Source organism: Vidua chalybeata, chromosome 13 (assembly GCF_026979565.1).
Source record: "Vidua chalybeata isolate OUT-0048 chromosome 13, bVidCha1 merged haplotype, whole genome shotgun sequence".
Classification (NCBI taxonomy): Eukaryota; Metazoa; Chordata; class Aves; order Passeriformes; family Viduidae; genus Vidua; species Vidua chalybeata.
In genome coordinates this window covers 14,571,123-14,597,802 of record NC_071542.1, presented here as the reverse complement: position 1 = coordinate 14,597,802, position 26,680 = coordinate 14,571,123, and the positions used below count along the sequence as shown (strand labels likewise).

The following is a 26,680-nucleotide window of genomic DNA, read 5'->3' as shown; positions in this document are numbered from 1 at the left end:
CTGGACAGGTGTAAAGTGAACAGAAATTTTCTTAGTATATTTAATTTTGAAACAAACCCCAGGAAAACCCTTGCTGCTGCCTTGGAATGTTCCAAGCAAACAAAACTTTGACATACTTCCTTTTAAAGCTTTTTTACTCCCCTTCTTTTTTTTAACCCTTGAAATACTGACTTTCTGCTCAGTAAGAGTGCTTGATCTTGCACACATCCCCAGCTATAGTCCTTCCTTATACCCAACCACCGTGCTACCAATCAGTTTGAAACTCCACCAGTGTTTCTGGGATGTTCCAAAGGAACAGTGTAAAACCAAGGTGTGACCTGAATCTCAGGACAGGGTGCTCTCTGAGCAAGCTACACCTGCCTTTCCTGAGGATTTGAAAATAAGGATGACTTTGCTATTCTGTCACAAATCCCTAGGCAGTATTTCATTTTAGTGGACTTAAATTGCTCTGGCACACAATGCAGCTGAAGGAAGAATGCTCCCCTGAGCAGCTGCAGTTGCTTGTTTAAAAGCAGAATAATCCTGTGTAGCTCCTCAGGATGGATCACTGGGAACTGTGATTCTGTGATGTTAACAACCCATCCCAAGATGACACATGTAATCCTTTGGCTCTAAAACAAAAGCAAACTGAAGCACAAAGGGGACGTTCTCCTTCAGGTCCCAGTCCAGGAAATGTTTTACTCACTTCTGCACTGCAAACACCTGCAAGAAGAAGTGAAGCAGCAGACTAAAATCCCACAAAAGAATCCTAGCATGACTCTGAGGACAAAACACAGCTCTAACGTTTCTGACGGGGGGGTAGCAGAAAAGGAGAACTGCACAAGTGTCCATCTCTAGGGCTGTCCCTGAAGCAATGGCTCAAGATTAGCTCACACGAACTGCTGGAGCAGCTGAGCCTTCTGGGGTCAGAGAAGGAAATTTCAGTCCTTAAGCAGTTTTGCTTATGTGAGTCAGATGCTCTTGAAGCAATCTGTGTACACACATGTATTTTCACATGCAGCCCCTTGCCCATATATTGATTAGCAGCAGCATGTTCTGTCCTTCCTCCAGCTCCTTAATGCCAACACTGACTGCAATTCAGCCCTGTAAAATAGAGGAAGCTCTTACAAAGCAGGGGGGAATCGATATGCGACAACCATAATTCTCTGCTCAATAATTACACAGAATTTACACTGCTGAGTACGCTCCCTCCATTGATTTTTACAAAAAAATATTTACTGCAGAAGGAATACAGGTGTAAGACTAAGTTTAGAGGCTCTGTCTTTTCAGTGCATTGATTTCAAAATAATAATCAATTTCACACAGTACAATGCTTTAATACCTTCATTCAGAGACACACCTCCACACAGACCATGCCTCTAGCCTACAGCATTCTTCTCCCTCTCCATTTCTCTTCCTTTGTTCAAAAATGCCAGTTTAGCAACTCTTAAGTACTTATCACAGCCTCAGTAAGAAATGAGTCATGTTGTAGAAGGCCTTGGGTCATCAACATCCCTGGAATCCTGTCAACCAACTCCACCCAATGACACAACTGAGGGGCTGTGAAGGCGTGCCAGAATGTCTCAGTGCTAGTCAATGCTCAGGCTGTTAATTACACTCTCATAGGGAAAACAAACAAACAAATCCATCCTGATACAAAAAAAAAAAAAAAATCAATCTCTTAGAATGTGCTCTGCAAAACTTGAGGGACAAGGGAGGCAATTAAGAAGGGAAAAAATCTGTCACCATCCAACTCCAGAGCAAACCTGTATCATATCAAATGTGAACATCTGGCCATCCAGCTTCAGAAACAACAGAAAAGAACTAGGAAAGACAGACAGTACAAGACAAGGAAACTAGAAATATGGAATGGAAACACAGAAGGAGAGAACCACTGCTTTGGGAACTTAAGATGACCAAATTGTGTGGAAGAGATGAACAAAATATTACTATTCTGTCAGGGCTTGTGAGTACCCAGGCAGAAGCTGTCAAAGAGATCTAAAAAGAAAATTTAGTTTGTGGAACTTGCTGCTGCAAGATATTGCAGGGCCTGAAATACAAATCAGCCTATAGTCAGGTTAGACGAATTTGGAAAGTATAGACTCACTTAATATGGCAATGGTCCAGATGGAGCCTCCAAAACCAAACCACTGAACAGCCAGAACTGGGTTCAAATACCCAGGAGAGGATCCTGGATTGCTTTTTTCCACACTTGAACATTTGTTGCTGGTTACTATGTGAGGCAGGGCACAGGCTAAGAGGGACTCTGGCCACAGCTGTCCCCACGTTTAATGTAGCACAGAAATCCCTGAACTATTGCCAGTACCAATGGCACAAATGTGTGTGAGAGGAAGGGCAGTCCAGAAGCACCAGAGAAAGATGGACACAAACTCCCCTCAATTTAAAGGAGTAAAACCACCATTTAATTATTTCCTTGCTATTGATGCTGTCCAGAAGGAAAAAAAAAAACCAAGATGAGCCAAGAATCTATGACTGCTTTTCCACAAAACACTGGTGTGCAGCAGCTTCTGTGGACTCAGCAAAAGATACTGCCCTTTCTCTTTAAACTTAGAAGGGAAAGTGTAAGCCTTCAAACCAAGAGCAGAGATCTGGACCCAAACTAACAAATCCCACTGGTATACATAGATGAAGGGTACGTAGCTATATGGCACTCTCTAATTTTTCTTTTCATTGCAATCAATTTCATTTTCTAATTTTTCAGGTGATGTAAAGAAACTGTGCTTTAATTCCATGGAAAAAAAAAAAGCCAGAAGGTCAATACTGCATTAAAAGTCTCATTTCTCTTGGTTTTCTCTCCTGAGAACACTGATGCTCCTAAAGCACCATGAATTTCATAAGAATGACTCATTATCTAAGTAATGAAAGATTAAGTTTTTCTTCCCCCTCCTTACACTTCTGCAAGAGAGGGTTTTTCAGGAGCGTGACCAGGGTGACTCATTGCGGAGGGCGCAGGGGCCACAGCTGGACATGCAGCACTCCCCTCTCAGAAACCCCTTCCAGGTGCTTTGCAGAGCTGTGCAATGACAAATGGCAAATTAGCATCTGACATGCTAGAGGAGAGCTTGTAATTACCAGCAAAGCGGAAAGGCAGAGGCAAATAACTGCCTCTCTTGCAGGAGACAAACATTAGAAAGGTTTATTGAGCAATGCTTCTTGGGGTGGCAGTGGCCTCTTTCAACACCTCCTGTAAACCCTTCTTCAATTTTCCCCAAGCTGAGGCACTCCAAAGCCACAAGATAAAATGTCACAAGAGGAAGGGAAGAACAGTAAGAGGAATAAAACCTGGATCCAGGCTACAGAGTAATAAATATTTATTGCCTTTCCTTTCTGCACGTTGTGGAAACAGATGCAAAATGAAGTTCAGTGACTTGTGGGAAGCGAGCCAAACCCAGCTTTGCTGCTGCTGCAAACAAGCAGAGCCACAGGAACGGCTCCTGCTTACCTTGCTAGTGGTGCAGAATTTGTCTGTCCATCCAGGACCTCCTAATCTCCAACATCCCTGTTCCACTCCACATGTACCAGTCCCCCCCAGTGCCACGCGCTCGGGAACAGCCACACTGACAAGTGGCCTTCTGAAGCACTGGGACATGGCTGCTTAGTCCTGAAGTACTGCAAAGACACAGTAGCTGTTGCTGCTTTGTCAGGAAGCCAAAATTTTAATAGCTTCTTTTGTCCGAGGTCCAAACATCGGCTCCTCTTCTCATGTGATGAGAACCTCTCCTTGTACCTTCACTCAACATTTTCAAGGAAGCCTGCTACGTTCTCTCAGACCTTTTTCAGCACAACTGTGTGCTAAGGAAACTGTTTGTTCTCTTGTCACACTGCCAGAAGCATGCAAATACTACAAAAAGCCACACAGAAAAAAACCACAACTGCCGTTTGTTTGCTGGCTTTCATATTTTTTCCAGGATTAAAGGCAAGTCCCACCATCCAACATGCAGCTAGAAAAGGAAAGGCAACTACAATATATAGGGCCTAAGGGCCAAATGATGTCACAAAGTTTAAATATAATAATCCCAAAATCAAACCTGTCTCATATTCAGTAACATGGTTTCAAAGGGATGGGTGGGAGTCTTAATTTCCATCCTTTCTTAGTGGATTCTGGTTCTTCTGTGTAGTCACTTCAAAACTACCACTTACATCTAAGATGAAAAACTAGAAAATGAAATGCACTTAAGCTCTTACAGGCTCCTACCTCACGGGGTGACACAGAGGCACAAATGGATATTTCCAATTATTTAGCTGATGATGCATTAGGCAGGGATTGAATTTGGAAAACTGTGAGCAGCTCAGGCTTTGAGCACCCCAATTATCAACAGTGTGGTGAGGTTTAGGCAAACCCCACAAAACAGACAGGGTGAGAGGGAGAAGGATCCTTCTCCTGAGTGGCCATTCTAAACAGCCTCACTGAGACCATCAGGGAACAAGAACTTTGCTCCCAGAACATAATGTTTCTTCAAAGCATGAACAGGTGGGGAGACAAAACAGGCCATCTAGAAATTGTTCATGGTGCATTTCTTTCATTAAATAAATGGCTGAAGCACACCACAGGTTACCAGAGGACATCAGAGAAGAATGAATGGGAAGCAGTTCAAGGAAAGAGAGAAAAAACCTTGGCCAGGGCTTGGCAGTGCAGACACCAAGCAGGTGTCTGGGCTGGAGAGGAGGAAAAGCTGAACACACTGACTTACAAAACTCTGCAGGTGCCGTGGGAGCAGCAGGTGAGACAGGTCAGTGCAGTTTCACATGCTCACAAGAGGCTTCTGCAAACAGCAGCACCTGCCAGACGGAGGGAACTGCTGCCCTGTCCTCATGCACACTCTGCCCACTGTTTCCTAATGCAGTTTGGCTTTTTTTCCCCCCCCTCCTCCATGTCTATAACATCTCTAGTTGACTTAAAAAGCTCTTTTCTTTTTGTGGAAATATGAAAGCTCTCCATTATTCAGCACTTATTCCACATGGATGAAGGTTGACGGCCTCCTTAAAGAGCTTTCCTGCAGTGTGTAACATTAATAGCTGCACCAAGATGAAATTAATTTCATTTTCCGAGATCTTACTTTTGACACTGAACAAAGCATGTGGGATGGGGAGGAAGAGCAGCAACAACTCCTTGCATGACTCAAGGGGAATTACACCTCAGGCACAAGGACCAAACCCTACAGACCACTTCTGCCCTCTCCTCCAGGACATGCAAAGGACTCTAAGGCAAACTGGTCCACAGTGGCCAGCCCCAAATCCCAAACTCCTGAATACTTGTAAGTCACAGCCAGGAGCCTTCTGTGGGTGACATTCACAACATGTGAGCGTGTTGGCAGAAGACTTGAGGAAGTCTTAAAAATGCTTAGGAACTTAATGATGTTTATTACTAGGCAAAAAAGTACTTTAGTCATTAGGAATAAAACACAAGAAACAAACTGTCCATTTAAGAGAGCAGAAAATGAGAATGAACTGCAGTGATTGGTATCAGGTCCCTCTGCTCTCACTAAGTAAAGTTGACATTTCCCATTATATGCCCAGTGTTGAGGGCTGGGTCCTAAAAGCTGCATCTCTGATGACCATAAGCAAGAAAACAAGAAAAAAGGGCTGATCATCACATCCCCCCAGAAGAGGTCTCATTGCAATGGTTACAGCATTCAGAGCCTCTGAGAGCCCTCTGCCAAACCAATCCATACCAACTTTAATCCTTTCAACAACTTTAACCTTCTGAATCTGAGCGGTTTTGACTGAATGGTGACACCACCAGTCAAATGGGAGTCCTGGTGGGATGGGACATCCCCTATTAGTCACCCCCAGACAGAAAAACACAGAGCCAGACCTTTGCTCAGGAGCACCTCTCCAGGAAATTAAAGACAAAGCCACCAAGCCTATGAGGCTGAACACAAAACACACTCGGGGTGAAAAAGGAGAGACTCTGGCAGCAGGGAGCTGCAAAGGAAAGAAGACTGAACCAAAGCAATGTAAAGATTAACAGGAAGGTGGAGATTAAGCACTGCTGTGACCTGCCTGTTTTATTATGAATAAAGAAAGGGTACAAGGAAATACAACACCAGTGCCCTGCTTCGTGCTGTGCTGACCTGCTCCTGCTTAGGCCACCAGCATCAGATGGTATAAACAGCCCAAAGGAGATTTACCATCATGGTGTAGAAATCATATGCCATTTAGAAACCCTGGAATTAAATTGACTTTGCAATTCAACAGCAAGCACAGAAGGAAGATAAATAAAAAGCCAGTGGGTTGAAAGTCAGGATTTCCTTCAGTGCTGGGAACACAGTTTGATTTAGCTGCGCTGCACAGCTCGAAGACTAAAGCTTAAGCTGTGATATTAAGGTTCATATGGCTGAGAAGATATTGGCATTTGGGCAGACGTCAGCAATTCTTTCAAGTGAGTTACAGATACCAAGGGCTGGAAAGTCAGAAGCATTTCTGCTGTGTAAAATGTGACATGCAAAGGTATTTATTCTGTTGCAAATGATGCTCCACATGAACCTTGAAAGACTGGGCTTCTTGTAGCTGAAAACTACGACACCCCATCCTCCACACACACACAGGTTTTGGCCCAGGTGTAATGATGCTCCTGCCGTCTGCTCACCCAGTCTGTGCTCCCTCACAGAGCATTTGGGACTTGCACAGGATCTCAAATTCCTTACACCATGTGGCTTCAGGGAGAAAAATTATAGGAAAATGCCTCGACATTAGTTATAATAAGGCTTGTGAGCACAGACTGGGTGATGAGAGCATTCTACTAGCGCTGAATACAAATCAGAGGCAACATACAACCAGGGATCGCCTGTTAACTGATCAGCTCCTGTTTGCACTCCCTGGAAAGGGCTTCTTGCTTCTGGAAGGGCACGTGGAAGAAGCAGGACGGGAGAGGGGCAGCCCAGGACACGCTGCCCACTGCAGAACTCCCAGCAGGAACGCTGCCAGTTCCCACGGCTGGCGAGACCCGCGGCGGCTCCGCTGTAGGGACCTGGGCACGCCGGGACCCTGCGGGCCAGAGCTGCCCAACTGAGGTTCCTTTGAACCTCACTGAAAATAACAGGCTTTGTAGCTCATGGCCAAATACTAAATGTCACTTTCATACTAATTTTCAAGCTTGGACACAAGTGTTTGTTTTTCAGAGAATGCTCCAGAAAGCTTTCGCCTTCTGCACAGATGGGTACAGCCAAGATCTAGAAAACAATCCACCAGAACTGATGAGACTTGATTTTCCTCCTTATGAAATTATTATATCTGTGATTTTTCTCAATGTAAAAGGTTACAGTTAAAACCTGGGATAATGAAAGCAGAAGTTAACTTTCATTAAAAAAAAAACTAACCCAGAATGTTGCAATTACTTCTCGCACACAAAAAGCCTACTAAAATTCAGAAATTATTATTCAAGTTAAATATTTGACTAGTTAGGTTCAGTTTTTGCAAGGCTTGTTTTATTGGGTTTTCTTCCTTTCTTAAATAAACTCCCTCCAATTTGCTGCTAGAAAACCCTGAAATGGTGAAATAAAAGGCAGCCAGCATGTCCTGTTAAGGTTTAGACTGTGTCCAGCTGCATAAGAAGCATAGATAAATAGGAGGGAGTAACTCAGCCAACACGATTTTGGGCCCATAGGATGAGTGTCATATGTTTGAGAAACACTTTTTGCCTTCTTGCCATGATTCCAGATACCACAGAAGGCAGAAGATAAAGGCACAGCTCCTGCCCCATGTGCTCAGGCTGGATGTGCAAGGACACAGTCACTATTATGTCCACTGCACATCAAGCTCTGTGTCACCCTTGAAATTAGTGAGGATCAGAAGGCACTGATGAACCTTTGATTTATAAATTATTTTTTTCTGCTCCCTAGAGAAATAACACTAAAACCAAAAAAGACCATTTTAATTTCCCTTGAAGAAGCTTGGAAAATTATCATTCCAATATAAGTTTGGCATTCTGATTTTTTTTAAGTAGTCTACAACTTCCTCCAAAGGGATAGTAAACTTCTTGTCTGTCAGTGGAGATTTACTTGGTTAACAGTTGTATGCAAGTGGAATTAGACCTTCATCACCATTTCTACAGCATCCTGGGTATATGCACAGCATTGCACAAATTAGGAACTGCACCAGACAAATAACAGGTCGCCCATCCAAAAGGGCTTACATTAATTAAGTTAATCCAGCAGAGACAGAGGAGTGTGATTAATCAGTCTCTACTGCCTGGGATTTGGCTGTTATCCAGCAGTAATCCTGCACAATCTGGGTTTGAAGTGTGTGTAAGGAGTATACTCTAACCACCTACACTCAAAATCAAAGCCAGTGACTTGGATAGACAATGGCATCCCAAGATGCAGGAGCAGTTCCTGGAGAGCAGCATCTCCAGAGATGAGCCCCAAGCCCCCAAGCTCAGCTCCAGAGCAGCCAGTCTCTCCCCTGACTACTGTGAACCTAGGGGCACTGGGGACTTGAAGTTAGGCAGTAGCTGTAATTAAACCCCAAAAGCCTCGTTAAGGAAGAGCAGAAGGAGACACCAGAAACAAGCCTGGTGCCAAACCCTAACGTGCAGCTGTCTCCTGTGCACCTGATGGGGGACCAAGACTCAGCTACATGGACCCTCCACGCAGTCACTGGGGGTTAGATTTGAACTCTCCCAGAGAGAGCAATCTCTGTACAGGAGGTGCCCCATCCTTCTGCAGCACAGAGGAGTCTGTTAAACAACAATTTAAGCGTCACCTCCAAATCTGCCCTTTCTTTTAGCTGTAACACAGTTGTTATGAACACAACTGGCTGAAAAAGGGATACTGATTCCCGTGCAGCAACACAGCCTGGGGCAACACGGAGCTACAATACACAGCCTCTACCAGATCACATGTTTGTGACCAAGAGAAAAGGAGAGGTCCTTTCAGGCAACTGAAGCCACTTTGTGCTGAACAGACAGGTGGTAACTAAGGCACACATAACCTGGGCTGGAGGCAGTAAGCCTCAGCAGTCAGTACTGGACCTCCTGCTTCTCTTCCAGTGCCTTCCTGCAGAATGCTGTAGGTTGCACAAGGAGCAGAAGGTGCAGACCCTGCAGAACTGAGCCTGTGCCTGCTCTGTGCCAGCTCCCCACGGCAGCAGCACACCAGCCTCGCCCCAGTGATGCCACCCGGCACACTCATTGTGTGAGCGTCACCATCAGAGGCACTGACGGTGGCACCTGGTGTGACACAGCCCTGACCCTGCTCCTGCAGCAAAAGGTTATCTCAGCTTCTGGCCCAGCTGGCAGCAGACCCTGGACAGTGCTGTGGGGACCCTGCTGATATACTATCCACCTGCTGTAACCAGAGCACAGCTTATTTATTCCCTCTGTCTCTGGCAGGCATCTCCACGGAAGAGAAGCCAAAGCCCCGAGTCACTGCTCGCAGGCACGGGGAGCTCTGCCTACCCGCTGAGGAGCCTTCTCCAGCCCATCCACTCCTGAACATCACCTCTGGCAAGCAGGCAGCAGTTCTGTGCTGCCCAGCACAGCTCCAGAGGGAAGCTGGCAGCAAAAACAATGAATCATCTGCTGAACCTTAACTCGTGACAGCGTGAGCGTGGACTCTGCTGTGCTGGATACAGCTCTGAAAGCTGTGAGGATCAGAACCACAGGCACGACTTCTGGGATGTGAAGTGGGAAAGGTCTGCTTCCAAACACCAAAATCCACTTCTACACTCGCAACTGACAGGGAAGCAAATCCTTAAATCCAAAGAGATCCACTTAAACAAATTCCATTCCTCTCTCCTGCATCCCTCTGAGACAGAAAGTCTGCAGGATATTGTGGAAAAATCAAGATAGTCTCAGAACAAAGGCTGAGGTCCCAACCCTCCTTTTCCCCACTTCGCACAATAGAAAATGACGTGAAAATGCAGGTCTGGAGAAATGCTCTGTTTCCAAGTCTCCTGGACAGAAAACTGAAGTAGTAACTTCAACATACACACTCACAAAAGATGCTAAACAAGTCTACAAGCTATTTCTAAATTCTCAGTCTCACTTGCCAACTGAGATGCTACAGACAGCAAGTAATTTCTCTGTCTCAGCAGGGGAGACAGGACAGAAATCAGTAGACAATGCGAAGAAATGCTGCTCAGGCAGGAATCAAAGAGTCAATCCTTGGGAAGTGCAGATCACTGTTACACAAGTCTGGTTTGCAATGCTTCTTTCATATTATAGTAGAAAAACCCACTCATACAAGCAGGGAATAATGTATAAATGCACCTATTCTACTTCTAACTTTGTGGTGGATAAACTCACTGCAACCATAAAACTCCCGAACTTAGGGGTTTGCTGTACCTGTCACTCCCACAACCTCAAATCAAAGTGCTCTTTGATGATCTGCTGACAACTCACTTGTTCAAGGTTTGCATTTAGTTTGAAAAGCTCAACATCCCCAGCATGAAAAACAACAGTGTTTTCCTTGGGTCAGCAAAACAGGGCAAATACAGCTTTTATTTTTCACCCTAACCCTAGCTGGGAGAGGCATGGCTCACATTCAAAGGCACAAGTACTCTCTGCCACACGGCTGGGAATGAGTTTTGCTCTGTAGCTCTGTAACATCATCCAATTCTCAGCTGGAGGTTTTCCAGTTAATAAAACGGCCATATGGGGCATTGAAAAACAAAACCAAAAAACCAAAAGCATTTCCTTCCTTTGCAACCTTCAGTCTCAAAATCCCTCCCCGAAAAAAAAAAAAAAGAAAAAAGATAGAAAAGTAAAGCAGCAGCCAGTGGCAGTGGTAGTCCTGAAATTCAAGAGCATCTCTTTTCCTTCTTACAACCTTTTGCTGATAGTGCTTTTTAGCGAAAGTGCTATCAGCACCTTTGATCGGTGTGCTGCGGGCAGAAGACAAATAATGATGGGTTGGAGGCAGCAATTAGCATCTTCAGTAAACACTGGATCTCTCCCTGGGAACAAGGCTTCTGGCACACTCGCTTCCTGACACCACCCACACTCACCATCAAAACACACTGTTTATTCACAAAACAAGCTTGCCTTGCGAGAGAACGGAGATGTGAGCACCCTGTGGTCTAGGAGGAGGCACACACCAATACCCTCCTGAGCCCTGCAACAGCTGTGACCCAGAAAGGCAACGTTTAGCACAGATTCCACTCACACACCTGATTCCCAGGTGGGTGTCGATTATTTTAAGAGCCTGAATTTTAATAAAAAAGTTAGCCTTTGGATGTAAGGATCCAGGCTTCTGTAGACTTAATGGAGATGGCCCATACCATGTTTCTGCTGTATTGGCTGAGCTCCTGTCTTAACTCTGCTCGCTTCAATACCTGACCCCTCCACCCTCAGACTGAATATGCTGCTGCTCACTCCACCTCCCTTTCACCACCATCATTATTCCTGCCTCTGCTGAATGCAGCCTTTGCTCAAGCAGATTTCCCAAATCCTTACCCCATCCTAAGCCACCCCCAACAGCTCCCCAGTGCACTGTAGATTTAATTTCCAATTGCCTTCCTGGGCTGCAGTAAGCAGCAAGGACTTTCTCGAGCATATCCTCAGCCAGCCCTACACCTCCTTACTTGACTCTCATTCCTTTGCTCCTCTGGCTCAGCTCTAGAATTTACTGCCCCTCCAGGGCTAATAAAACCCAAACTTGCTGATTTTAAGGCACAGAGTGTCTCTTCTGTTTACGCAGACTTGGAATACCACAGGACAGCAAGACTAATTTATTCAGAAAGCTTCACTCAGCTGCTCTCATCTCCACATTACCACAGTTTTGGGGGGTGCAGAATGTGAGATGAACTCAGGGAGCTACACATGGGAGCATTTTACACAGCAATCTGGAGAGCAGCACAGCTGCATTTTCACTTCTCTTGTTTATCTGAAATTTTCACTTCAACAGGTCTTTTATGCATCGGCAAAACCCATTAAAGACCGTATTTTTCACCTAATGGGATTGCCTGTCCTGATTTTTGCCAGCTGTGCCAGCCTGTGCCTTATCTCCCCAGCCTCAGTGCACTTTCTCATCAGCCCAAGGAATTCCATGTGCACTCCTATCTGTGGTGGGATGTTGCAAGACCAGGGCGATGGCAGGACTGCTAATTCAGCAGGTTTTTGATAGGCAGATGCCACTTCGAAGATATCTTTACTCCAAGAGAGGTTTTGTGCCCACTTCGCCACCTTCACAGCCTTAAAGCCAAAATCCTAAACATCCAATCAAGAAAGCAACAGTCTTGGGAATAAAAATGCACAGCCTAACTCGGAGATGACAAAAGCCACAGGGAACTGTGGAATTTGCTACCATTTTTGTTGTGCAGGCTGCAAGTGAGCTTCAGAGGTGACTGGACAAGTCTGGGATGTGCATCCCTGAGCTGCTGGCTCCTGGGAACGAGCTACTGAAGAGTGAGGTGTCAGACTGTCCTCAGAATACTTCTTGCAGCTCACCAACCTCAATCACAGGATAGTCTGTGCTGGAAGGAACCTTAAATTCCAACACCCCTGCCATGGGCAGGGACACCTTCTGCTAGACCAGGCTGCTCACAGCCCCATCCAGGCTGGCCCTGAAGACTTCCAGGGACTGGGCATCCACCAGTTCTCTGTGCAACCTGTTCCAGTGACTCACCATCCTCACAATCAAGTTTTTTCCTAGTATCTAATCTAAACCTACTCTCAGTTTGAAGCCTTGTCCTGTCACTACATGCTCTTATAAATAGTCTCTCTCCACTATGCAAAGACAGTGTTGGTCTCAATTTAATCATCCAGCTCTTGGAGGCAAGTTAAACATAGTTTGCAGAGGTGGAGCAGGCTAGTGCTAACAGACAAAAAGCCAGGATCTGTAACCCCTCTGACACTGAAAAGAAAGGAATGTCTGCACCCATGGAAGATACATTGCTTTGCAGGAATGTAGTGAAATGCTTTAGTTCTCAGAGCAATTGCAGAGCACTGGAGTCAAAATTCCTGGGGTCTATTCTCACCCTCTTATTAACTTGTTTTATAGCCCTTGAGACGTTGCTGAGTAGGAGTATTTGCTTAACCTAAGCTTAATTTAAGTTTTGCTCCTACTTCTGAATCGAGTACCTCCAGGACCCTAAGCTCCTAATGAGGTGGGGTATACAATTAGAGAAGAGAGTGTTTCCATTTGATAGGGAGGTCTCACCAACGCGTGAAGTAAAGCAAGGTTTGAAGGGATAAGATGTTATTTTACCAGATCAGGTGACAACTGAGAAACAAAATGTAAACATTCTTGAGCATGATTAGTCACACTGATCAGAACAAGATCCACCAAGCATGAACATGTGTGTATTAAATAGGTGTTATCTCTCCCTACAAACCTCTTACCCTTGGGCACTTGTGGGAAACTCTTCACAGAACTCTTACTTAAACCACTGCAAATAATTTCCTTTCCTGCAATGCTGCTTCCTGCGGTTTACAACACAGTGTGCCTGTCTCCACCAGTACCACAGCAGCACATTTACAGAGGACATGACAAAACACAAGTGCAGTAAAACATCTGTATGCTTGCATTCCAGGAGTGTGAGTTTTTATATAAAATGAGGAGGGAGAATACTGAAAACACACACACACTTCTCTACACCACAAACCAACAAGTGCCCAGAATGAACAGAAAGCTCAGGCCAGTAAAGCATGAATCAGTGCTCAAGACACCTCAGAAGCACACCCAGGGGAATTTGTAGTTCACTTCTTGCATGCTACCACCCATTCAGTCTCTAACCCCAGCACACAGTTTATAACTGTCTGCTGAGAAAAAGCTCTCTCTAACAAGTCTTATTCTTTTGATGATCAGCCTGATTGGATTAGGACATCCATATGTTGTAGCTGATGGCTAACAAGATAGAGGTGGTTTTTCATCACATGGCTAATTGGTCTCTGCAGCAATTACTAACACAGCAAAGTTGTCCCAGTTGTCTTTTTCTCCCCCCTAATATTATTTCTTTCAATCTCTAATAAGCAGTATCACTGTCTTGTACAAACAGTCACAGTGGGACTGGTTTGTCTAACACTGAGGGCAGGAATGTACAGAATACCACAGGGGAAAAGTGAGGCAAGCAGAGAGACACAGAGAGGAAAGAACTGGTGCACAGAGTATCTTGCTCTTCTACCAGTTTGAACACTTGAATGTTCATTATTGCTTTGATCTGCTGCCTTTAGCCAGATCCTGCTCCTTGTCACAGACACAGCTTTGTTTGGCTGCACTAAAGAGTTCTGAAGTATTAAGTCAAAGAGCAAAGTCACATGTTGTTAACTTCTATCCAAGAAACTAAATCTCACATTTTAACTGGTTAATAAAGAGCCAAATTTGCATACGAAATCCCTATTACTGAAATCAAAAGGGGGCTTAGTGGGAGCAGGCCTCCCTCTTAGAAAAAGCCAAATACCTCATTACCAGCATAGTTAATGGAATGGCCATACCCTGGCAAAAAGAAATCTGATAAAAGACTGAGTCCTTTCAAAAGAGCAAAATTAGAAGAAGCAATTTTGGGACCAGACGCCAACTTTGACCCAAACAACCAAATAAAGTAAAGCCAGAATTTCTCCAAAGCCAAACATGCTCAATAACCCCAGATTTATCAACTTATCTTTGCAACTTATCATTTATGTAAAACAAATAAATCCATAAAGTTATAAACTTTCAACATTTACCAAACCAAGGAAGAGCTTCCACTCCACTGGCCGCTAAGATGACCACAAAGGATGCAGAGGAATTTTAGTTTTGTTTTACAAGGTAGCCATCACTTGTGGCCACACTTTTTCCTCCAGGCTGGTGCATGAGGGGCAATCAGATACTTGTAGTTAGTGAGGCTGCACCAATGTCCCCACAGCAGCTCTGCCCCAAGTCCCACCCTGATGGGCCATCTCAGGACCTGTCGTGATAGGACAAGGGATAAAGATTTTAAACTACTACAGGGTCAATTCCAACTAGATCTACAGAAGAAATGTATTACGAGGAGGGCCATGAAACAGTGGCACACGTGACATTTACAGGGAGGTGGTGGAGTACCCTGCACAGTCCCCAATGCCCAGCAAAGCCAGCATAAAACCACACTTTAACAGCTTTGGCAGCTGAGTGCTGCCAGGCCCTGTGGGTCAACAGAGCTGCACGTTTGTGCCATGGCACTGCTTGGGACTTTGCAAAAGCAAACACGTGTAGGTTGTTACCCAAATAGCACTTTTTTGGCACCCGAAGGGTGTAAGTGCCAGCTTGCCCAGAACCCAGCTCAGACCTGCAGCAACTTCTCCAAGTGCAAGAAAACTTGGTTGAGCACCTCACCCAGGCACAGGAGAGGCAGTTGTGAAAGAGGGAAAGCAGGAACTTCTCTGCATTCTCCTATACACTCATACAAACACCTTGTCCTGCAGATAAGTGAGTAACACCCAGCCAGTGCCCTGAATAGTGCTGGTGAAGGGGAAAATTCTGTGCCTTGTCCTACCATAGGAAACAAAGCCCCAGCTGTCCTCAGTGCCAGCCTGTAAACTGTGACCAAAACATCTGGACACTCCTTATGTGCAGTAAGTTGGGGAGTCTCAGTCAAGTTCCCAGAGGAAGGGCCAAGATTGGCACACACCACTCCTGACTGTGCCATCAAGGAGGCACAATGCAGCCTTCAGCTTTTGACATGGGCAACTCACCACCTTCCAATCTGTTTAATTAATTTCACGAACCTTAGGACTCTGCATATGTGCCATTTAAATGACAAGGGCACTGCACAGACAGGCTGCCCCAGGAATGATGTACCTCACTAGGCTCTCCCAGCTGATGACTATTTAAAGTACATCACAGAAAAAACCCAACAAACTCAACAAATGGAGTGATTTTTACAAGACATCAGTGTCAGCAAATCCCAATTAAGGCAAAAATCAGCCGCAGAGTACACAGAGAGCACAGAGTAACATGGAAACAGCTCCCACCCTCAATATGCTTTCACACAAAGTCATTTGGTTGGCCCTAAGCTTTATTTACTCAGCTCATAACAACAGCAAAAAAAAAAAAGCTATTAGCAGAAGGTTACGGTACCTGAAACAATTGCTGTAAAATAATAGAGTGCACAACAGTTACGACTTTGTGCATGTATTTATTTAATTGAATAAATACATCCATTCACCTACTGCTTTTTGCAACAGCCTTCCTGCCTGTAGTGGGAAAGGTTATTCCCATGAATTGATTATTGTTACTGCTCTAATACACCCTACACACTTGTGTTTCCATTTAATTTTCTAGGGTATTACCACCAGCCCTGTAAAAGGGGACACGTGTAACGGAGCCAGCCCCGCTGACACACGGCAGATGAGAACACCCATCTCTCCCCAAAGGGCTGCAATTATAAAAGGCTGCAGGTTATCGATGGATCAGGGGGTTAATACCGGGCTATCCGCGTGAAGCCGTGTAATTTAATCTGATCACAGTCAGTCCATGGGGGAGACAGCCCAGAGAATCTTCCAGCACAGACACCTTCCAGTAATGAACAGGCATCACGGCCCTCGCGCTGGCAGCAGCTCTCCTCGGAGCTCAGAGCTAATACTGTGCCTTTCTCAGCCCATGGGAGGCTGTGACAGGAAGGAAAGGCTCTCCAAATCACCCGTAGGAGGATGCATTTACTGAACAAAAGCATTACAGAATTCCGTCTTCAGGCTAAAAATATTACACACCTATAAAACTGCCTATACCAGCAAGGAGAAAAGCAATTCTCGCTTCTGTGCCCACGTGGGGGTGGACAAACTCACCAGGCGGCTGATGGGTATGGAGTGGGCACAGAGCAAATACAACAGATAGAAGTCAGCTACAATCCACTACAAAAGACCTCATAAAACAGGCTTTAAAAGGAAAAAGGGTAAGGAATGCACAAGGCTGGCAGAGCCTTAGGTGGTGAGCTCAGAGAAGCATGTTCCAGCAGGAAGGGCTAATGTGAATAAAGTATCCATGTTGCTTGCAGACCACAAATGAGCACAACAGGAAGGAGAGTAGCCATGTGGGAAATGCTGTGAGGAGTGAAAGGATAAGCAGCCAGGATGGGCAGAGCTGTAGAGACCTCTCAGGTGGGTCCTAAAGGCCTTCCAATTGATACACATCAACAGATGGCCTCAAAGGGCTGATGATATGACCTGTATGCTATAAACACACAATTATTCCACTTCCTGTGGTTTAGAAATGTAGGTTCAGACATACATGTCAAGAAATTTGAGAGCTTTGGAAAGGATAAGACTGACCAAAATACATTCATCCTCCTTGTAAGAGACTTTTCATCAGGTAGAGACAAAACCAGCAAACCTCGAACACACAAAATGTTTACCCAAACTCTGATTTCAGCAGCTTATGCTGATAACTTGCCATTAACTCACCAGCATAGATACTAACTCTCAGCTTAAATTCTTGTCAGTTGAGAAAATGTTTCTGCTTTTCCAAAGCACAATGGCTGCTATCATTTTGACTGACGTAAGCTACCATAAATGATTTTTCAAATGGACAAATTTATCCCTGAAGACAGCAAAATTCCAATTAGGGCATGTTTGTCTTTCTCTGCAGCAAATCTTGGGCTGGTGCTTAAAGCAGGACAGAAGACATCAGAAGTGAGAGTGAGCTTTCTCTCTGTCATCACAAAACAAAAAGTGCTTCTACACATTTCATGCAAAATAACCCCACACTAACACAAAGGTCAAAGCCAGCAGCTGCAATGCAGGGTCCCGTCCCTCTTACAGCGTTAGGGCAGATGTGTTAAGAATACACCATTCTGCTGAGTTCTCCTCTCACACCAAGGGTAAGAACTGGAACAACCATGATAAAACCAAAATACAACAGAAAAGGCCAAATAGGTAAGACAGAAGAAAGCAGCTGAACAGACACATCCAGCAGAGCTGAGTTATCCATTTTTGCATTCCTCTGCCCTGTCATGAAACAGGCCAAGGACAGCTCTGTGCCCCAGAGGATGCTGTGCTCAGATACACCCTTGCACACCAATAATTCAGGAGCACTCATCACTCCACAGCACGTACTTCTTGACTCAAGATTTGTCCCTTCTGGGGTTTCCTTTAAGCCATTCTTCACATTACTGCAATTCAGTGAGGAGCCCTAAGTCACGGGTCCTGAACATGTGGGGTGTGTGCCCACGATGCCAAACACAGAGACAGCTTCAACAAATGCAAAGGGAAACTCTGAAATGCATTAAAGATCAGCACAGCATTCTTCTGAATGAGTCTCACAGTCTGGCAGGGCTCCTTCCAACATCAATATCAATTTCCTCCATCAACTGGAGACAGAATAATAGCAACTTCCTCTGTTTAATACAACCCTTAATTGTCCCAGATCAAATACTGGCTCCCAGAGGCTATTCATTCTGCTCTATAGGTAACTGTGTCCCAGACAAGAGGCAAGAACTTTTATCAGCAAATGTTAAATGCAGCAGGAAGGCCAGAAGGTGTGTCTCAGGCTGCTAAAAACATTAACCAACTACATCACTGCACTGGCCTCTAATGGAACTCACTGCTGGGAGCAGCACAGGCACTTCAGTGAGCAGAAAATGCTTGCAAGCTCCTGCTTATCTGAGAGGCAGCAAATCTATACAACCACTGTCAGGTCAGGGCTTTTTTCCCTCTTTGTATCAGCTCCACGATGCCTCTGATCCCCCTCCTAATGACAAAGTTCTCACTGATTTCAAGAGAACTCAGCAAGACTGAGCAGAAAAAGAACTAAAAAAGGAAATGCCAAGTGAGTCATTAGTGGGTGGAGAAAGGAACCGTATAGTAAGTAGTCTTTACTCCTTTAAAATAAACAGTGCCACAAATTGAAGGACTCCTTTGACACTAGTGAAGATGGAGCAGTAACAAGCCCCACATGGTCTGTAGGAATGATGAATTCTTCCACTCAAAGGGGTTATTTATGCCAGATGCCAATAAGCACACAGGTAAAATTAATCTGCTTGTTTGGAAACCTCTAGATGGGAGTTCCAATACTAAATACCAGATCAGATTCAGAGAGAAGCAACCAAACCAGCACCAAATCAGAACATTTTTCCCAAATTCAAACTGCTAAGAAAATTCCTTTATTTTTTCCCACTGTTTGGCTGCTACTGCCAGCATTATGACCTTTGAGTCAAGCAGGTGCTCAGATGCTGAAAATGGGAGGAGAGTTTCTTCCCCATCATTAGGTTTCACCTGATCAGCAACCTGTTCAAGTGAAAGGTGTCTCTGTCCACAGCAGGGGTAGGAGCTGGATGATCTCTGAGGACCCTTCCAACCCAAATTGTTCTATGACTCTATGATTAACCAGAGCAGGCAGGGTGCCATGATCTTTCTAACCCTGCTACAGCACAAATGTGTTTCCTTTGGAACATACTTTGGTGTGTACTTTCACACACTCATCTCTTTGGTTCACTTTGCCCTGGGTTACCAAAACACAGCCCTTTTTCCTAGGCCTGGTTACTACAGCAACAGAATCTTTTTGAGTTTGGTAGAAACACATTGCAGGCAGCAAAAAAAATCTGTTCATTAGTTCAAGAAACATGAAGCTGCAAGTCAGCAGCCCATGAATAGAAATATTCCTGTAGTATCTCACCCCTGCCTCTCTAATTAAGAAGCTCTAAGAATCCCCACCTCCTTGGCAGAGCACAAGCCTGAGCAACCCCTGACTTCAAAGGATGCACAACAGAGGTGCACTGCCCACAACCTCCTGTGTGCCTGTCACTGCAGAGAAACCACAGGAGAAATCTGATGGGCTTCATAGCCACAAGAATATTACACTCCACAGATGCTATTAGTTCCACTAATGATTAAAGCCAAAGCATCACTTTAAACTCCATATGGTATCACATCTGCATTCTTCTGCATACACATGAGTATTAACACACAAAAAAAGAAGGTTTGGGAGGGTGTTCTGGGGGTTTGGACTTTTTTTAAAAATAACCAGAGACGGTGTACTGTATTGTTATTTCACTGCAAAGTGACTGTATTAGATATTATATTATTACTCCACTTATATTTCATACAACTCAGAAGGAGGAAAAAAACCACAGTTATTTCTATCTAATTCACTGCCTTGGGACATGAGGATTTTTATTGCAGAGGTAAACAATGACTAGTGCTTAGCTGTCAGGTTGAGAGACTGCTTCTAACCCTCAGCTACAGTCCAGCCCAATGCAGCACACACGGACTCAACATAAGCAATACACTAAGGACAGCACAAACTGGTCAATCTGATCATTTCTCCGCAGCAGCCAGTCATTCTAGATAGTTCAGCCAGACTATTATCACTGTTATTAATTAGTTCCTATCCTGTGAGAACGATCTATGCCAGATTTGCCCCTAATTTCAACTAAGGGAACTTACCCAAAAACATTTCATCTGGTCACACACAGCCCCCACTGAGTGAGTGAGCTATTATGAGAAAGCAAACTGATATAAATATAGCACAGTGACAGTATCCACTCTGCAGTTATTTCCTCTGCGAAACAGAGCAGAATGAAGTGGGTAAGCTGCTCAGCCAGCTTTCTTCTAAGGCCACTGAAAACTGCATTGATGACATCAACAAAAATAATCAGTTAAAGACAAATCTGAGCAAATAATTCTCAAGTATCCACCAATGTAAGATGACACTTCCACTTGTTTCTTCTCCATTTATATTCATTCATGGAATAGATTTTTTTCCTGGTAGCTTTTATTTTCACTAGCCAAATTGATTGCAAGTTGATAGATGAATTAATCATCCAATATCTCAAACCCTACTTGTGATGGATAGGCTAGGAGAGGGCAGAAATTAAACTTCATTGCTGGTTCAGTGTGCATACACAGGCACCCCTCTGTAATCCACAATTCAGGTGTAGAAATTCAGGTTATGATTTCCATAGCTAAAGCCAGAAAGCAAACAACCCCAAAATGCTTGGGGTTTTGTGGTGAGGTTTTTTTTGGTGTGGCTTTTTTTCTTTGCTCGTTTTTAAACTCCACATGTAGTAACATATATGGTTAGACAACATCCTTATCTCTGCAGAAAAAATAAAAAAGCAGCATATAGTAAGCAGAAATAATTTTCTGGAAGTATTTTCCCAGCTACAGTTGAACTGCCAACTTTAAACACGTTATTTTAGCATACAAGATGAATGTAGCTCAGGAAGAAGAAGAAGAATCACTCTTCCTAATCCTCCTCTTATGCACCCTCCTCCAGCCTGTTCTCAAGACATGAAGCATTGCTTAAAAAATGCCCACGGAACAGACTGAAAGAAGTTGCTGCTTCTCTATATAGTTATTTATAATAGATAATCTTAGAATCACTCTTAATTCCAGCTCATCATTTATGGTGTTGGCACAGTTGCTCCAGTGAATTCAGTCTCATTATTCACCTTTGGGTTGTACATTATCTTGCATTTTATACATCATCCTTCTTTGTCCAGTGGATCCCTCACAAACACTTACAGAACCAAGTGAAGATGAATAATGACCCAAGGACAAAGCTAAATGCTGAAATACTATGATTTTATGGCCAGCTACAGAAAAGCAGGGTCATGTTTTGAATACACAGACAAAGCTCTAAGTGAAGCAGCAACACATCCATGAATGCCACACTATGTAGTAACTTTCCACCAGGCTTCTGCACTACCTAAGACATTAAACAGCACTCTGAAAGTCAGCAGGACTGCTCAGCTTTGCTGTCAGTGGCCACACTCAGCTTGGAAACTTGATAAAAATGTCTTTGGGAAAAAAAACCCAAAGGGGAACAGGATCACCCATCCAGCTGAAAGTCATACCAAGGTGGGGATGATGGGACAAGTGCACACTTCTGGTAACCAGGATTATACTAACAATGGCAGCACACACTCCATTGATTTATTCCATTGGAGCAGCTTACCTAGTGATAAATCCTGCAGAAAGAGGAATGTGACAAGCTGGTACATTTTTTCAAAGAAAACTTTGCCAACAACATCCTCTTTAAACCTGCTGGAAGAGGGAACTACTGCTGAAACCCACAAGCACTTTACCCCAATAACTGAGCTGTTTCACTGGGGATTCAAAGGCAAATTTCACAGTGTAACCATATGAGAGAACTTTGCAATATGATCACCAGAACCATGAGTTCTACTTCAGGCTCACTGTATCTCAAAATAGACCTCACCAGCTCCCACATCCCATTCCGTTACAGGGATCACATTATCGAGGGTCCTGCCACAGCATCCTGGGTCACAGCACCTACTCTGTAACTGGCACTTCCTTGTTAAAATGTGACAGTGGTAGTGACAACACGTGTGTCCTCTCAGTCTCCTTAGACTGCAGTGATCACTCAGACACATGCTTTGGAACAGGAAGAGTACTAGGGTATCATGTGAGGGGAAAAAAGCCAAAAGAGTCAATCATCATCACACACACCACTTGAAAATTCTTCAGCTAAAACTGAGCCACAAGCCACCAATATAAGAACTTAAAGCAATCTGGGCAAACACAAGAGAAGGAATGAGCATCTGCCCAATCATCACGGCTGTCAACCTTTACCACTGCTACAATATAAGCAAGCACTGCTGTGCTTCCCTGCTGCTTGATGTAGAGACCCATGCCAAGTTACTTCCACAGGCACTGCAGCGCATGGAGAAGAGGCCTTGAGGCATCCCTTCCACTGGCATCAAACAGGCAACAAGAGCCAGATGCCAACCCACAAGGAAAGCCTTCCAGGAGAAGTTCAGAGAGCCTTACCTATGTACAGGGAGGAATCTTTCCGCCTCACGTGGTCATCGATGTAGGAAACTCCCAGGGGCTGGACAGGGGTAGCACCAATGCCCAGGAGGACTTGTGCCCCGATGAGCAGCAAGTACATCATGTTGGTAGCAGTCCTATTCCTGCAGATAAGGTCCGGGTCTGGTCCCTCATCACTGCTGGACCCGTTGACAGCACACACATCCCTCCCTTCAGCTCCCCAGCGTATTTCTCCCGATTCGTATTCGTACTGGTGGGTCAGAAATTCAGGCAACGCAGAAAGGAGGGCACCCAAGGCCATGACTATCCCTCCACATCCTATCAAGCGTGGCCGGTGTCCTCGGGCTCCGAAGTAGCTCACGAAGAGGATGAGGGCCAGGTTGCCAATCTCGAAGCTGCTGGCAATGACGCCCACGTCAGCGCTCTGGAGGTTGAATCGCCGCTCCAAGGTGGTTAAAACACTCACCTACAACAGAGAAATCCAGAGAAAATTACATTCCATGCCTTCTATTCTCCCCATATGTACTGCTAAAGCGTAAATTTCCTTGACTTCTCCTTGGAGTTGAAACCATATCCATCAAGGACATCCAAATCACAGTACAGTAGCTGAGCTCCAAGCATGACCTGACAGCTCAAATACAGCCACGCCAGAAGGTCCTAATACCAAGTGACATTTCACAGCCTACCACCTGTCTGAGCACATGTCACTTCCGAATTCCTGTGCCCATCAGTGTGTATTTTGGATGCCTGCAGACACCCGTGATTCCATGATTCTGTCTTTGGGCTCCCTTTCTATTTGAGGGCACAACCTTCATGGTGCACTGTCCCACAGAACCAAGGCACAAACCATACTGAGCTTCACATCCTGCCAGGTACCCAGCCTTTCCCCTGGAATGAACTGCAGTCAGGGAGCAGCAGAAAACCCTGCAGATTCTTTGCCTGCACACCAGCACAAGGCTATCGAGCCACTCAGAGACAGTGATGTACAAACAGGCAGTTTAGCTGGCATTGAATGCTTTTACTCGAGTATATAAATAAAATGCTGATCAAAGGGTTTAAACTGTGGATTAGTTAATGACTGGGATCGTCACAGAGTATTTTTGAGACGACAGGCCAATTAAGGTTTACATAGAAGATTTAAATCCACCATGAAGAAGGGATGATTTAACAAATTGTGGGTATTTAACACTAGGAAGAGAGAAGCACATGAATAGTCTTCAAATATTTAATAGTGCTGCAAAAAGGAATGATCTGTTCTTTGAATTCAAAATGGACAGGACAAGAAGTGACAAGTTTTAACTGCAGCAGAGATGATTCAGGTTAGATACAAGGTGGGGAGAAACCAGATTTTACTGATAGGGATTGTGAGGCACTGAAATATGCTACCTGGAAAGGCTGCAGAGGTCTTTAAGAGAGCACAGACCAGCATCTGTCAGGAAAGACACAGATATGACTGATCTTGGCATAGGGCAGGAAAATGAACAAGATCATCTCTTGAGAGCTCTTCCAATCTTGATTACATGGTGCAGTGAAACACAATGTGGATTTTCTGCAACAGTCAAGCACTGATCAGAGCATGAAGGATGAACCATTAAGTACCTCAGTTGCTGTCAGCTCTGCTCAATGGAGAAAACAGAGTATCCTCAGATCTATGGCAGTGTCCCTCTTCTACAGCAAAAAAGCAACAAAAGAAATCTTGAACGTGTCACAGAAATGCCAAAAACTTTTACCTTGAATAAAAAGCTATCTTGTTTTTCAAACTGCAGAAGATGAAGGTATTTAAGGTTGTCCTAAAAGAGGCAGGTTTCTCCATTCCAAAAAAAAAATGTGATAAAGACCTCAGAGCAGAAGGTAGCCCCTGGATAGAATAAAAATAGCCTCCCACTGGAGGCACTGAAAATCTTTGCTGATAAACCTCACGAAGCAGGAGCCAGCCTGACCGACTTTAAAGTATTCTGACAGCAGTTCTTCTCCGGGGGCAGTTTGCCTCTGCTAGGGTACACCAGGGCACAGTTGGACAAAGTTGGACAAAGACAGCCCCATTGGCAACAAAATGGAAAATGGAAACAACCCACTTCTGCTTCTTTGCATAAGCAAAAGCTCCCAAACCTGACTGTGATAAGCGTCCAAGTCAGATCTCCAAAACTGGACTGTGCTAATGTTTTCTGAAAATCCAGCTCTCTTCTCATACAGGCAGCTATATTTTTATGCTACCACCAGCGTAATCCTCCCCAACTAAAGAGGAAGAGCTGAGGAAGGCACGGAGAAAGAAACCTAAAAATGAAATCCTATGAATAAAGGCAGTGCAAGAGCGGTACTTCTTCCCATGCCAAAGCCAGGTGTGTGTGTCAGAGGGAGAGGCGATCACCACTTTGCCGGCAACGCCAGGTGCAGGTCCCTGTTGGGATGAAACAGCCCCGTGACTCACGAGGGACAACGGTGTCCCCTGTGAGAGGGCACAGCACAGCCTGTCCCTGCTCCAGTGGCCTTGGCCAGCAGTGCTGGAGCTCACATTCTACAGGGACACTGCTGCTCCCAGCCCTCTCTCTGTGGGAGCTGAGCAGGTGAGCACAGACACTGCTGTAAAACATCATGCTGGTGTTCAGAGAACAAGGCACGCCAAGGCACAGCATCCCACAGCCACAGGCAGATCCACCAGGCACCCACAGGAGAGAGAACCATAGAATGGTTTGGATTTGATGATTTGGATCATCTACAGTTCCAAACCTTTCACCATGGATAAGAATTTATCATCCATGGTTTTATTGCAAGGTGTGGTCTAATGGTGGTGGTGCTGGGGTCCTGTGAACACCAATTTTGACAGACTGGGGAATCTCTCCAAGATCAATATATAGCTCTGAGCATGCAAAATTATGTTTGTGGTGCTGATTTCTGAGCTGTACCTAGATGGGAAACTCATGATTACTCATTACAGCTGTATAAACTGAGGTAGAGAGCCAACTATTAATGAGACAAGTACAGTCAACAAAATTAATTTCTGATGGAATAATTTAGGCTGGAAGATTGAAAGCCAACAGAAGTGATTTCCCAAGGCCAACTGGTATTAACTAGTTTTGGAAGTCTCCCACATTTCAACCTGGCTATCACATTTTAGGCTTTTATCATGCATATATACAAGTGGCTAGAAAACAGGATGGTGTTTAGACACATGTAGGTGCCAGATTCAAAAGAGTCAGATTTTGGACAGCTGGATTTCAGATACAGAAAACTGCACCATTTCCAGGTGCAATTCACAGTGACAGAGACAGTAAATTCATGACAAACCAGGGAACTAAAACCAGAGTCCCAGTTCTCACTCTACTTTTATTTCTGTGGGGCTTCAGCCATTCTTTTGCTTTTTACAAACACTAACCCACTCACAGTAGGGAAAGAGTCTCACTATCCCCTAATACTTTCCTGTTTTACTCTGTGGAAAAGACTGAAACAAAAGCAGGAGGAGGACAACAACACAGGGCAAATTCCAATGCTCTTGAAAAAAGCTGGCAGTTCTCCTTATTCCTCTGGCCAGATCACACTGCATTTCCCAGTTTGCTCCTTCTGGCTGTAGCACTGCTACCCAGTGCTACCAGCTCTGCCTTTGCTAAGTGGGTTATGAGGAGCAGGGGGTCTGGTGAAAGAACAAATCCATCATACCAGCCTTGAGCATCCAGAAGAAAATAGCATCCAAGTACAAAATGCTGAGACCAGCATCAGCAGAGCAGCCTCCAAAACTGACAGTCACAGTGACAGGGGAAAAAAAATCCCAAAATAAAAATAGGGCTGGGAAATAAACTGTCAACATAACTGTCAACATGCAAATTCTTAGCCAGAGAACAACAGGAACCCAACTGCATTTTATCCAGGGTGGCTGCAGCCTGGACAGCACAGCCCAAACTCTTTCTGTGACATTGGCTGTGACCTTACAAAGACCAACTACAAAATCAGCAATAGCATAGCACAGATGTTACCTGCATTTATGCAAAATAAACCCCTGCCCATGGCTAAAATCATTCCCCCACCCTCTATGCTCCACTTTTATGGGACTTTCTGCAT

The 26,680-nt window shown here is 44.6% G+C and overlaps 1 protein-coding gene across 1 annotated transcript in view; it reads right to left on the bottom strand.

Moving 5' to 3' along the window:
* Positions 1-26,680, bottom strand: part of SLCO3A1 (solute carrier organic anion transporter family member 3A1) — a 138,230-nt gene that overhangs the window by 92,207 nt on the left and 19,343 nt on the right. The window contains exon 2 of the mRNA XM_053954768.1: positions 22,628-23,093. Coding sequence (XP_053810743.1) covers positions 22,628-23,093 — 466 coding nt within the window. The remainder of the gene's footprint in view (positions 1-22,627; positions 23,094-26,680) is intronic.